This window comes from Ciona intestinalis, chromosome 4 (assembly GCF_000224145.3).
Source record: "Ciona intestinalis chromosome 4, KH, whole genome shotgun sequence".
NCBI lineage: Eukaryota > Metazoa > Chordata > Ascidiacea > Phlebobranchia > Cionidae > Ciona > Ciona intestinalis.
In genome coordinates this window covers 920,150-934,476 of record NC_020169.2, presented here as the reverse complement: position 1 = coordinate 934,476, position 14,327 = coordinate 920,150, and the positions used below count along the sequence as shown (strand labels likewise).

Sequence of the window (14,327 nt, the reverse complement as noted above, 5' to 3'; positions counted from 1 at the left end):
TCAGCAAATCCTTATTTTAAAATTCCCGTGTGAACGACAAGGGATAAAACAACGTTGAGGGAAGCAATGGTGTTACGTGAGGTTCATCAATACGGATTAAAAGTCCGTTGCCACGATTTGACTATATACGTTACAGACGTATACATTATAGGTGTCGTACAGTCTAGAGCTTCGACGCTGTACTTGTAACACGGATTAAACATTAATGAGTCCCATGGCGCTGGGCGCTTTAATTCAGCCTTATAGCAATTTTTAGCTTTCGGGGAATACGAACGTTTAGGTGTTGCCTTTTTTAGGAAATTACGCTGTTAAAAAATCCACAATTGCGAAACCGTGATTAAAATGACATCATCGCTTTTAAAATCAAAAATATTAGACGCAATAACGTTACGAATCAAGTATGATAATTGTACGACTATTTATCAGGGAGCATCCTATTTGGATAAATATTCACCAGTTTAATCACCCAAACACCCATATGACGCCATGTACTATTCCTAACAGTCGCTTTATGTGTTATAGTAGAGGAAGTAAGACAGGACATGTTTTTTATTCTGATTTATCGTCTCCATTGGTAGTAAACAAAGAATATTTACAGAAATTTAAACCATACCCTCGGGACTCTAAATGAGTTTCGTAAATTGTTTAAAACACGATCATGAAATAATGATTTTAGGTTTTAACAGTATTCCGTCTTATGTACATTACTATATCATATATTAAACTTTTAACTCTTTGCAACACCGAGGATTTTGTAAACCCCGGAAGCATGTTGGGGGGGGGGGGGGGGTCACTAAAGTCTTCTAAAAATAAAAAGCACAAATTTGTTATGGTATGATAACAATTTTTAAAGTAAACGTAATGTTTTTGAGTTTTAAAGTAAACGTAATGTTTTTTGGTTTATTTATGGTTTATGAACTCTTGCTTCGGCGTAACATTTGTACAGCACGATTTGAGACATAAAATATGTGAACCTTGTGTGAGTTTGTTTCTGTTAACATAGTTGCATGATCGGATTGGTCACACACAACCCAAATATGTTTTATAAATAAAACAACCGTCGTTCGACGCATTAACGATAAGCGTGGAAATATGGCGTGATTTTTCCTGAAAACGGGATTTCGCTGACGATTCTGTCAAGTGTGTCTAAACAGCAATTTCCACAGTAAACAAGTGTTTATGCATCCAAGTGCTGTTCTCATACCTTTTGTTGATATTTTTTTTTGTAAATACATTTTAGGCAATTAACCGGTCGACCGCTGACCCCACCAACGATAAACATGCGGCCTACTCCTGAAATTTTGGGAATACGGAGACGTTGCCAAAGGTCTTAGTTTAGCGGTTTTTGCAACACGGTGGTATATTCCAGATAACATCAAGTTAGTAAAAATGTGGGTCAGAAAACAGGATTCCATCGCAGATATTTCTACGTACTTCCAATCTTATGTAACTTTAAAAGTGAAAACTATGACACCTTTTAAAAATATGATTTTTGTCATATATTTTTGCCTGTCTGTACATATACGGTCTTGGTAAAACGACACAAAACGTATTCAAAATCGCAGTGTGTTTTACTCTTCTTGTATACAAATATAACGTGTATTTGGACTGAAGTGCTCTCCTTGGGAAACTCGGTAGCAGACCGTGGTGGTACAGCGTCGTATGACAAGGTGTTAGCATGCATCATACACCGCGTGTATTTGCAATTGTTTATCAACAAACACATAGCGACAACACGAGTTTCACGGTCGACACGACACGACATATAAGCTGAAATTTCACCAGGAAACAACTGGGTTTTGTAGAAAGTGTGTACCAAAATGATAATTCAGATTCTTGAAAAATAAGACAATTTTACGCTGTAATAAACCATATAGTAAGCAAGAATACGAGCGCTTAGGGGAGCCGATTGGGTGGCGTGTTATTTGGAAAGTAAAAGTTTAGGGCTACCAGTTCATTCAATTTTTAGCGGAGGATTTTGCAAATCGTACAGCACCAGAAAATCTGGTCGTGATGCTCAATCTGGGAGTGTTGTTGTAATGAGGTTTGAAAGTTGTGTGTAGGTTACACATGTTTGTGTGACGGCGCGTGGACATATAGGCAAAGATGTGTTACGGATGGTCTTCGCTCGCGAATGAGTTGCTTACACCAAGCTCAGAGTTTCGCTTATGTAACACAAATGATCACGAAAAAGGCACCGTAAAGATAGGATTTCGATAAAAACCTAACGTCAATTTCTCTCAGTCCTAATGAACTGCATTAGCGTAAACAAAATACGGCAGGCATAATGTCACAAGTGGTCGGAAGTGTTTTCCACACATCTAAATTAATTAATTCGCGGGAGCAGTTGCATTGTAACGACTAATTAAACACGACGCAGTGGATTACATTAGGCAAGCGATAATCATTTCATCAACACACCTTGGGTGGTAATTGGTGCAGATCGAATATATAAACGAACCCACTTCTATGTCCTGTTGTATAACTTGGTCACTAGGCCGGGTGTATACCCAGTAGCTTGTTACTGGAATTGCAAAGACTTGGGAGGACAACCGGTATATAGGTTCCTGCCTTGGGGGCTTTAATCCGGTGTGGTTCCTTCCACGGTCCTCCGTCACAGCTTGGTAGCATCCAAATAATAGTATGAATAATCACTAGTGATTAATACAAAAGTGCAGGTACGTATTTGGCATCCAGACGTGTGCGCGAAACGTCGGTTTTTAAATATAGATTACACTGCGGGGTAACGACCGGCGCAAGGCAAAAAATAAATGAGAAAAAAATGATGAGTCCGCATGTCAGGACATCTATGAAGTTCATGAATATAAATAACCTCCGATGTTTCGGCGTCCTGGACACAGCCTCCTCGCGTCGCCGCCGACGTAGTGCTAGCGCACGAGAGAGTTATCCATTTAAAATCTATTTCATCGAGACCGCCGAAATCTCAGCGCAGCCTGGTGATCGAAGAATGCCAGCGAAGTTATTTAGCTACAGGCAAGCGTTATGTAACTTCGACCTACGTAAGTTTCGTAACAACCGACAAACAATCAGAAGGCAGCTAACTTTTTTCACCAGTATAAAATTTGCGACTGTTCAGTTTACGGCAGCATTGCCATGCGATTCTCGTGATCAGCAGTTTTAGGCATTTTGACTAAGTTGCCAGAAAGCGCTTCAATTTCGTAGAAACTTACGTTATGACAATAATAAGACGGGATGGACGCGCGGCGGTCAAAGGCGTTGTAAACTGTGGTCTTATTTATGTAGCAACCTAAGGCGAAATATTTTATGTTTTATATTACATTGCAGAAACCTGATGAGTTTATTTGATACTGAAACAAATATCAACACACTGAACGTGATATTTAGCGAGATATAAGCTACAGAATAGGAAGATCAGTGATTTTGTTGACAAACAGAAGACCAAAGAAAATGCACCAAGTTTTTGAAAGTACAGATTGCTTCAAAATGAACGAAAAGTCAAAGAATATTGAAAGACGCAAGAATGCAACACTCGGCACAAGCAATAGTGGAAATACTTATCCATTGAATCGGGATGCAAAAACCAACCAGTCAACTAGCTGTGAAAAAGAAAACCAGACAGCAGACATCCAGAGCACGAGTCGAAGTGATGTCTGTCACTGTTTACCAAATTATGTGTATCCCGAGCATAAAACGTCACCTCTATGTGCTGGTGGAACGCGAAATGGAAATTTCAACTACAAAAAACAAAGCTGCGGTGGCTTCAACATGAAAATTAACGTACCTGCTTTCTTCAAGTTAGGTGAGTGCCGATCATCATCACTTCCTATATATAAAATCTAGACATTATCTTTGTATGCCTGCATAGACGCGCCAGTGCCGTGCTGAAATGTTCCGCAGGTGAGGACACAAAATAAAACCGCGTGTGATACGAACATGATACGAAAATACGCACGAGCTATAAATATCTCCTAAATAAACTATTAAAGGGAAAGAGACTCGGAGAAGATCTCTTTCAAATTACCTGTTTACCAGCGCTATGATATAAAGGTTAAGGGGTCGACTTGTCATCAGGTGTTGGTAATTAATTGTCTCCCAACTATATGGGGATGTAAAATCTCAGGAGATCGACATTAGTTTATCGTACTACCTGTGTTAATCCCTTGTTCGTGATCAGCCCTATAAGCCGAACATAGCCTAATACGTAAAAACGTTGCTTTGACTTCTGCTTCTCGGCAAAGACCCATTTATTTGTCATGTGTTGTAAACACAATATTACATAAGAAAAAATCACGCGTTGCTCCTTAAAAAGTCAAAGTTTCATTTTGAATTTGCGGCTGGCATAGCAATGTTGGGTGTGTTTTCAACATTTTGAGAAATTAATTATTAGATAATGCATGATGCGCTCCGGAACGGAATTTGCTTTTATCTCACAACGATCAGGTGTAGAGCTTCAGCGGGTAGCCGCATAAATTACTTTCATAAAGGTCTTCCAAAGAGTATGCTAAACGCGCGTGGAGTTTATCAATTCGAAACTTTAAATCGTTTGATAATGTAATTACCAAAGTATTGCATAATAACTTTTTAGATTAAATAGATGCTTTTAGGGTGAGTTCGATTTTGTTGACGCATTCTACTGTCAATCAATGATTCGATTAGCATCGGGATTTGAAAGTGTATAAATCGCATAATAGACAAAGAATGTTATCGCAATATCGTCAATTTTATTTGTCGCGGGGCCGCGTAAGACTTGTTTGTTATACAACAAATAGCTGGGGTTATTGATTAATGTTGAACGTGAATGACATTAAAATTGTGAAAAAACAAGATCATTACTTATTAAACTAATTAGACTACAGTTTAGATGAGCGTAGTAATAACAAAACTGTTTTTATTTTACAGCTCTTTTTGTTCTAATGTTGGACAAACTAAATGTGTCGGCGACACCACTTTTGCAACGCATGGCGGACCAGAATGATTGGCCTGCGGTTTATGCAAATCTTCCACGACGTGTGTTTGCTTCAAACGATTTGCGTATACAAGAAACTGAAGATAACAGCATGAGCAAAGATTTCGAAGATTTCATTAGCCGTCTAACGCAACAAGCCACCAGAAACCGAAGATCAGCTCCCCAGTGTGACAAAGTAAAAAGAAACCTTTTGAGTCTGCTACAACACGCCATCGAAACAGCGGTAAGCATGTGTGACATAACCACAGACTGGATAACATTGTCAGCCAGTCTAGATCTGATAATGCAAATAAGGACGGTCTTTTACAACCGGTTTTATTTTTATTTTCAGAACAACGCGTACCGAAGTCCACGAAAAAGGCATGCGCCAATGCGAATTGTCAGCCGATCGTGGGGAAGCTTTTGCCAGTACGTTCACGATAGACTGAAGTCAACGTACTGCCTGGTTCACAATCACCCGTGGTTGTTCAGAGAGTCGACCGATGGGATATTAGGAACCATAGACACTATGATACTGCTTCTTCAACAAGATGTAAGTTTTAATAAAATTAGATTTGCTTTTATTTTTTTACAAGAGACAATATGTTTGGTATGTTTTACGTTCATATATTTAACAAATACGTATTTTCAGATGAACATAATTGCAAGCAGCGATTCAACATTTTCATACAATCACTTTGATAAGTCAAGATTGACTTGCCCATTAAGCAACCTAAGCGACAGGGAGGCAGAGAGTCTGGTTAAAGAAGAACTTTTCAGTGTCGCGGATCTTCTAAGGAGAGCCTGCTTATAGTATTCTAACCCGACCCTCGATTGACGTCAACCTGCCACCGTCTTCACAACCATCTGAAACGTTTCAATGAAAAAGTTTCATTCTATCTATTTATTGTTTCTTGTTATTTCATTGTACCAGCTACTATTGTTGTCGCGTCCTTGCGTCCAGATATACGTGGCCGTACCTTTATTTGCACAATGTTTTTATTCAGTATTCTTTACCTGTACGCACAAGTGGGTTATATAAGCAACATCGAAAGTGAACGAATTTATCGTGACAAGACATGACCACTTTTATTGTTCGTTGTTTAATGTTGTTGCGTGCGCACGATTGACCACTGCCACAAAATGTATCGGCCGTAAACTTGCCATGCTTATTAGGCGGCCAGCATGCATGCCACTTATTTTACCAACCGTACTTATTATTTTGTTTGATCGTTGTTCGTTACACCCATTTCCGATAATATAGGCAACCACTGTACACTTTATTTAATTGTGATTTTTGAACAGCCGAGAAAGTCCTATAAACAGTAATTCATAAATGATGAGTGTAGAATGGGCATAAATTATAGCCTAGATTTATCAGAGGGCTTATATATAGCAAGCTATATGTACGTATAAGTGAGGAGAAAGTGCACTGAAAAGTTAATAAAATATATTGCGTTAGTTATGTAACGAATAATCAGTCACCATCCAACACAACATAGGAGAAATCTCATATTGGCAATATTTATTGCTTTTAGAAACGAAAGCTCGTATCTGTAAATCATGAAATACACAGCGAATTCGTTTGTTCTTTTATTGCCCGTCAGTCTCTATGAGTCTCTGATACGAATCAACAACATCACTAATGTTATTAAGAGGGGTGACTCTTGGTTACGTCATTCGATTAGGTAAATTGATACAATGGGCTTTGTTTCTACAGTGATGATTGTGGTTTAGCAATACAGCTACAATCGTAACCGCGTGTCAACTTATAAGAGCAAGGACACATCAGTAAGTGAGTCACAGTTATTTCAAATCGTGTTAACTGTTTATCACAAACTGGTTAAACTTATTCACACACAAATGTTATTCACAAAGACACATTATTTAAAATGAATTTTAGTTTCGTCATCTTGAAGATTATATTTTAGTTTTAGACAATACCTAACTTAGCCATCGTGCTAACTTATACAGTATAGAAAAAGAAATAAATAAAGATATGTTAAAAAACATTCATTTAATTAATGTTAGTTGTAAAATTAAACATTACTAGACTTGCAGTATTGGATGTTTTTGCATGTTTTTCGATGTTAGTCTGTTGATAAGAATAATTTATATGTACAAATACACCGCGTTTCGGGACAAGACACATCGACAAACGTCACTCATTTTTAAATCCATCCTTATTTCATCAGCTTTGAGCACTCTCGTTGTCGTTGACCTTAAACGAAAACTAACGACGTAACCTGAAACTGTTTGGACGATAACCACCCATCCGGGTATAAGCAGAGTCGTCCATGATCCCGATAACGAATTTTATTCGACTAAATCGGCTTTAAATTCGCAGTAATGTTGCGACAACAATTACTAGTTATATAACCAAACGTTAGAAAAAGGGCGAGTTAAGTTAATTTATTCAACGATGTACCACCAAGTCATCACGGAATGCGTGTTCGGTCAAATAAGGTAATAGGTAATTCATATTTGATTTGAGTAATTTTAGGTATACAGTTAGAGGATCGAGATATATTAAATCTCTATTTTAAATTCTGTATATTGATGTAATATTCTGCGCAGCGAAGCTTGTGGGGCGAACTTGCGTTCTATAATAATGACCCCACTCAAATACAGGACCCCCCGCTTTGATCAAGAACGAGTGATACCATTGAGATTCTTGTCAGTGATGTTTCATGGCCTTAAAAGCGCTATTAGTAAGAAACAACGTCAACAATAAACCTTTCCCTGAACGAAAAATGCGGAGACTTAAACTTTATCTCCACTCGTTTGGGACATTATGTGCAATTATAAAATTACCTTTTTGCGCAACAACTCCGGTACGTCGAAGTTATATAACTCCGACTGGTAGAATTTTGAGCCTTTTTATATTGCCTATCGTAGAAACATTGTATAACCAAGAATAATTTAAAAGAACAACAAATAAACATGAGAAATTCAAGATACAAGATCGAAAATATAAAAGTCAACTTAATGGCGCCATCACGAGGCTAAATATTTCAGCGCATCTGACTAATTGTATTATTTTACCCAGAGTCGTAGAAACACCGAGTAGTTTAACTGCCGCCATCTTGTTTCCAAAATCGAGCAAAAGCGGTGACTTTTGCAATGAATTTAAACGAACTTGTTAAGTTCTGTTTGCGGTTTTCTTTTGTGGGAAGGCGTAAAATAGCATATATTTACCTTACCAAACATTCTTTGCGAAGCATATGAAAAACTACCCATATTAAATGACTAAAATGTTACAAATTCACGGCTTCTAAATCACGTTTTGACTTTTTTCGACACAGAAAACAAATTACGCATATCTTTTAGACTTTCCAACCTTTAAATTTATTTTTAAGTTAAGGTTTCCTTTCAAATTATCGAAAAACATGCATTTTCTCTATACCTACTGTGTAATTTTGGGCACATATTATGGGTTGGACTACTCGGTATTTCTATGGCTCTGATTTTACCTATGGCTCTGATTTACCTAAAAGTAAAATCTATTTTTTTAAATATACTACTCATTGCGTAAAATAAAATGTCGTTGTCAAAATATAAGCATGTTCATGTTGCTATGATCTTCCAAACATTAGAAAGGGCCATGGGTTCAAGTTTGTGACGTAAACTCGTCTTAAACAAACACTACACATGACCATATATCGATTTTGTTTAAGTGAATTTGGTTATTTCCATGTTCGCTGTATTCATATGTTACAAAATAGTACTAATATACAAAGAATAGAAGTTTGGTTGTCAAACATTAACTAAATCATACATTTGTCGAAATATCAATGTAGTTTAAATATAGATTTCGATTGGAGTTATTGTACAGTTGTAAGTATATAGTGCAAGATTAAAACAACTGAAATTGCTATTTGACGAAAAAACAACTTAGTAAAAAAAGCAATATTTTTAGTTGGTCAATATATGTGACCACCTCACTTTAATATACCGGACATAGTTCAAATATATCAGTATAAAATATACAGCACCAGCTCCAGCATGTTCATTACGCCTGTGAAGTGGTTTTCTTACGAGCACTTCAAAAGTTGACGACAGGCGACTGAAAAGTATTTGAGGAGCTAAAATTGACCCATCCCATTGTAAGCTGCCAAGGGTTGCCGCTTGTGACGGCAGTCTACACCGCAAGAGTTTTTACATTATCATCAGACCAAAATAACGCGAATTGCATTGCTGTGGCAACGATGTACCGATCACTGTCAATACAGGTGGCACGCTAAAGACCATCGATATATGAGAATTGGGGACCAAGTGCGTGGAAAGGACTGGAAAGGTGCTAGACTCAGGCTTATCTGACAGACATGCTTTAAGGCGCCCTTGACAACATTTTATTGAACCACTTGGCCAGAACTTTAGGGATTACAAGAGCTTCATGTACCAACATCCAAGGCAGTAACCGACTCCGTGTATTTTGCTCAGTAAACATTGGATAAGCGGAGTGGAGATTACTGTTACATTAGCAGTTTAGCGGTTAAGGTGCTTCCGTGTGTGAGTGTTCATATTAATATCTAAAATTCTGTTTCTAGATAATGTGACCGAATGTTTTAAATTAAACTCGAGAACGGTATTTTCGACTGTCATGTTGTTAGTGAAAATATTAACTCTTATGATTAGTTTTAACAACCTGAACGGCGACAAAGCTTCTGAAAGTCATCGCTCAAGGCACGTATAGTGAAACGGGGTCAGTATATAACGTGAAATCATTTTAAATCGATATTTTGTGAACAGGCACAGACGCTCCATCCCTTCCCCTAGTGATGCGAAGTTAGTTCTCGATAAACATAATGAGTTTCGAGCTACTATTGGCAGCGAAGGAGAGGAACCTATACCGTCTAATATGCGTGTTATGGTAAAGGATATGCGAGTTTTGAATTTTGAATGGTACATAAGTTTTAAAAATGTGTACACATTTTGTAAAACGGCGAAATGTACAGGCTGTCAAACTATAAACGCCGCATAATTCAATAAACATATCTTTTAATTTTTTGAAACATAGTATGTAAGTGAATTGTCGTATATATATAGCTTTTCATGTATTTTGTCACAGACATGGGATGATGGTCTAGCTGTTACATCACTTAGATATGCGAAGAACTGTGTATGGGGACACAGTAAGTTAGGGGAAAGAAAAACAAAGATATGGAATGTAAGTGTTAAACTAAGTTATAATTATTTTATGACTTATATAATTAAATTTAAAGTTGTCGCTATATTCTTTGTAGAAAGAAAATGGTGAAAATTTGTGGGCTGCCACGGGCGATCTAGCAGATAACTTTGATCCAGTGAGACCAGTACAAGTTTGGTTCGATGAATATGTGGATTATGATTTCCATAACCATACGTGCACACCTAAGAAGAAATGCGGCCACTACACTCAAGTGATTTACTATAGGTGTTTTTATGGGTAACGAATATTTAATCGTTATTTGTAATTTAGATTGTGTGGGCAAATTCGTATAAACTTGGATGTGCTTGGAATTTGTGTCCTATACTCCGAGCGGAAGGACAAGTCATGGAAGGAGCAATGTACATGGTGTGTCAATACGCTCCAGGGTAAGATTTCTAATAGAGTTGAAATGAAAGTAACTTTTTTAGCCTATATGTTTTCACCCGAGATTTCATTCAAATTACTTCTGTTATAATTTGTTGCCGTTGGTGATTATTTTCTGTTTTGGGAGTCGCACTTTGTTGGTGATTGTTCTCTGTTTAACTCATTTGTAACTTTATGGTTAATTTTTTATATGCCGCTGATTTTTCTTAACTATAATTTGGCAGCGGTAACGTGCTCGGAGAAAACTTGTACAAGATAGGCGAACGATGCGCAGACTGTGGATCCAAGGATACATGCCCTGACGATGCGTTATGTCGTAAGTTTATAATTAAAATGTTTCAAACTATTTGTTATGAAAAATGTCCTATATAGATAACGAGAAGAGAGATATCATATTCCCACTTGATAACAATGCAGGTAAGATATCTTTAAAAGGTTCGGACTGAATTTAGTAGTTTTTATTGTTTTTTTCGCAGATATTATAGCAAGCGCCCTCGTTGGGGTTGTACTTGTGCTCGTAGGTGCTGGAATTGTCGGTTATTACTGGTACACTCATTATGCTGACAAGTCTAGCATATTAATAGCGTGGAGGAAACGACGGCGAGTGTCTTCTGTTGTCGATATGTAAGTACCATCAAAAGAATAGTTTGACCGCCAATTTACATCTTTACTGCTCAGAGATTATAACAAAAACGGATTGCGGAACAGTCGAGCAGTAACCGAAAAGAATGGAAATGCACAAAGCGACGCAGTTGATAATTCAGCTCCTCCGCCAACTGACGAGAAAGGAAAAGACTCATTATCAACAGAATGATCGCCAAAACATCAAAATTGATTTAATTTGCAGTATTGAACCACAGTTAAATAGATTTACGTTTCTGACCACTGCCGAGTAAGACTTTGTATATAAACGTTAAACTGTCGCGACCGAACAACACCATATATATAGTAGGGGTTGGGTAAGATGAGACGTGTTTTCATTCTATTTTATTAACCCATTTAGTAATAAACAAAGAACATTTCAAGAATTATATAACCGTATCCGTACGATGCTAATGAGGCGTCTTTAATCGTTAAAAAAGAAAGGAAAATATTGGATATATGTGCTTTATACGGTAACGATATTCTTATTCTACATTACGATATGTTAATTTTTTAAATGATGGTTTGTTTCGGAATGCAATAAGCTCTTGTTTAATAAATATGCACAATAAAATTTTCTTGTACTTTTTCGGCTAAATAGCTAAACGTGCGATTTCTACAATAACAAACAATACAAAATCTTAAAGTGCCCTTTTACGTTAGTGGGTAATTAAAAACAAGTTCTGACAAACATGTACATCGCGGACTATGATTTAGTTTAGAGCCTATAGGGTTCAAAAATCCTCCGTACGCATATGTACGATCAATAGGCAATGCTCCTACATCACATTCGATAAAACATTTTTTTAATTCATTCCAGATGTCCGATGATTTAGATCGGAGTGGTAGATTTAGATGACTCTATAATGCACCAGCGGCAGCGGGTTGGAAATGTTTTACTTGAATCAGTTTAAACTAATACCGCAACGTAACGGATAAATACACAGACTTAAATATATACATCGGACACAGAGATTTTGATCCGCACACAAAGGCTTACAGCAACATTTCTGCCCTACACGCCTGAAAAGAGATACAGCAACAAAATCATCGCAAGTAAAAAAGCGCCTCAGTTATGCCAATACAAATTATAAGACTGTGCGTGTTAGGGTGGTGTTAGGCCTATACGAATGAAATACCAACTGCATACAGTTTAAAAAACATTCTATCAAAAGTTGCAACATCAGGGAAACAATTATTCATTGCATTACATAAAACATACCTTCGATCCACATCCTTAATGTCTAGGCTTGGTGATGAACATCCGTTGTACCGAAACTGTAACGACCTAACCATGGCAGCGACTGCTATCCTGGACTACACACTTGATTTTAAATAACGTAGAGTTCCATTCTAACTTTTCGAATACCATCAAGATAAACAGCAACAAGAAACAGCAGACCTGGCAATAAAACTGACTTGTAATTTGCAATATCGCTACTAACTTTGCAAACCTGACTGGTAATTTGCAAAGTTAGTAGTAATTTGAAAAGTTAGTGGTGACGTTGAGTAATTTACAGTCCAAATCAAAGAGCACGTGTCGACGAAAGTTGTTGCGCAAAGAACCGGTCATAGTCACGTGCTCTTGTGTTTCAAAACACACCAATGGTGACGTCACTAGCTTACGCACGAGATCAGATGCTTTGATTCGCTGTACAGTACAGTGAGTACACCCGTACAGGTCGGTGATAGTAGTAGTCGGCAGTGTCAGCACATTTATAATTAAACATAACGGCTGGAACACTGGGGCACTAGCCATGATATTTTAGCATATTTAGCTCAATAAAAAATTAACAGCAAAGAAAAGCAGACTAGTTTGTTAAATTATTTGCGCCCGATAGAGTGCCGGAGCGTTATCACATGAATAAACGCCCATTATACTACACTAGGCCAATCTTATTGTGTAGGTTAACATTTGCTGTTATTCAAGTCTAGAAAACAACTGTTCTTAAGTTAGTAGTCAGTACTGTACTTTTTCAGATTTATTCCATGTTAGTAGTAACATGTGTTTGTTAAGTGTCAATGGTGAAAAATCTGTCAATAAAAATTGAAAACATGTTATTCTTATGTGTGTTCACATTCAACAACTTTGCTGTTTGAGTCTGGGCAACTGTAGTATTGATTTTGTCTCATATCATCGCAAGTCATAACTTTCAACCACTATCAACATGATGTCGTCTGAAGAACAAGCAATGTTAGATGATTCCAAATATCGGCAATACATGAATGCAGTTGAGAAATGTCTTCGTAACTTTGAATCATCTAGTGAATGGGCCGATCTAATCTCTGCACTTGGAAAATTAAACAAGGTAGTAGCAGTAGGCCTATGGAATTAGTGTATAGAGTTTTAGCATTTTATTTACTTTAGCTGTGAAGTTGTGATCTTTAACTTTTAATAACGTTATACACCTATACCATTTGTATTTAAGTGATTCTTATATGCATCACTGTTTTTCTTTTAAATATTCCATTTAAAATATTCATAACCTAACTGTATTACATCTCTTGTCAGGTTTTGAACTCCAAGTTTAAAGTAATTCCTAAAAAGATTACAATTGGCAAACGGCTTGCACAGTGTATGCACCCTGCATTACCGGGTGGTGTTCATTTGAAAGCAATCAACGTTTATGACTCTATTTTTAAAATAATTGCACCAGATCTTCTAAAAGCAGATCTATATATTTATAGGTAAGTTGTTGTATATTTAATTTTTTTCGTTTTTATGGTAATGTTAAATTAGTTTTATTGGCTTTCTGTTTTTAAGTATAGATTTAAAAAAGTCTATATATATATTATGTTTTGTTATGGAATTTTTTTAGCTGTAGTTTTATTGCATTTGCCGTAGCTAACCTTTTTTATACAAACAGCTTGGGAATTTTTCCTTTATTTTCAAATGCATCATTACAAGTTCGGCCAGTGCTTTTGAATTTATATGAAACGCACATGTTGCCTCTTGGAGAATCTCTCCGAACATGTTTAGATGGAATGATACTTGGTCTGTTGCCAGGTAACTGTGTTTGTCAATAGACTAAACTTATAATATGAGAGCTAAACAAATACAACAAGTACTTGTTAGTGGTACGGTATGTTGCTTTGTTTCATATATATATACAGAGTAAATTTGTTTAAATATGTTAACCTGTAAAAAAGAGGGATTGTTATACACACACAGACAGTATAATT

General features: G+C 36.8%; 3 protein-coding genes across 4 annotated transcripts in view; all 3 read left to right on the top strand.

The window, feature by feature from the left end:
* The first annotated feature begins 3,287 nt into the window (after positions 1–3,287).
* Positions 3,288–6,210, top strand: LOC100186650. The gene is made up of 4 exons (XM_002119702.4): positions 3,288–3,781; positions 4,882–5,171; positions 5,280–5,480; positions 5,580–6,210. The coding sequence occupies exons 1-4, from the start codon at positions 3,430–3,432 to the stop codon at positions 5,739–5,741; spliced, it is 1,005 nt and encodes a 334-aa protein (XP_002119738.1). The 5' UTR covers positions 3,288–3,429; the 3' UTR covers positions 5,742–6,210.
* Positions 6,211–9,461: 3,251 nt separating this feature from the next.
* Positions 9,462–11,714, top strand: LOC108949470 (glioma pathogenesis-related protein 1-like). Its single transcript, XM_018811766.2, has 9 exons — positions 9,462–9,613; positions 9,680–9,800; positions 9,999–10,097; positions 10,174–10,329; positions 10,389–10,504; positions 10,727–10,818; positions 10,875–10,919; positions 10,979–11,126; positions 11,181–11,714. The coding sequence occupies exons 1-9, from the start codon at positions 9,531–9,533 to the stop codon at positions 11,314–11,316; spliced, it is 996 nt and encodes a 331-aa protein (XP_018667311.1). The 5' UTR covers positions 9,462–9,530; the 3' UTR covers positions 11,317–11,714.
* Positions 11,715–13,103: 1,389 nt separating this feature from the next.
* Positions 13,104–14,327, top strand: part of LOC100179578 (protein dopey-1) — a 33,115-nt gene continuing 31,891 nt past the window's right edge. For both annotated transcript variants that reach the window (XM_009859958.3, XM_026834399.1), the window contains exons 1-3: positions 13,104–13,453; positions 13,657–13,832; positions 14,012–14,151. In XM_009859958.3, coding sequence (XP_009858260.2) covers positions 13,313–13,453; positions 13,657–13,832; positions 14,012–14,151 — 457 coding nt within the window. In that variant the 5' untranslated portion in view covers positions 13,104–13,312. The remainder of the gene's footprint in view (positions 13,454–13,656; positions 13,833–14,011; positions 14,152–14,327) is intronic.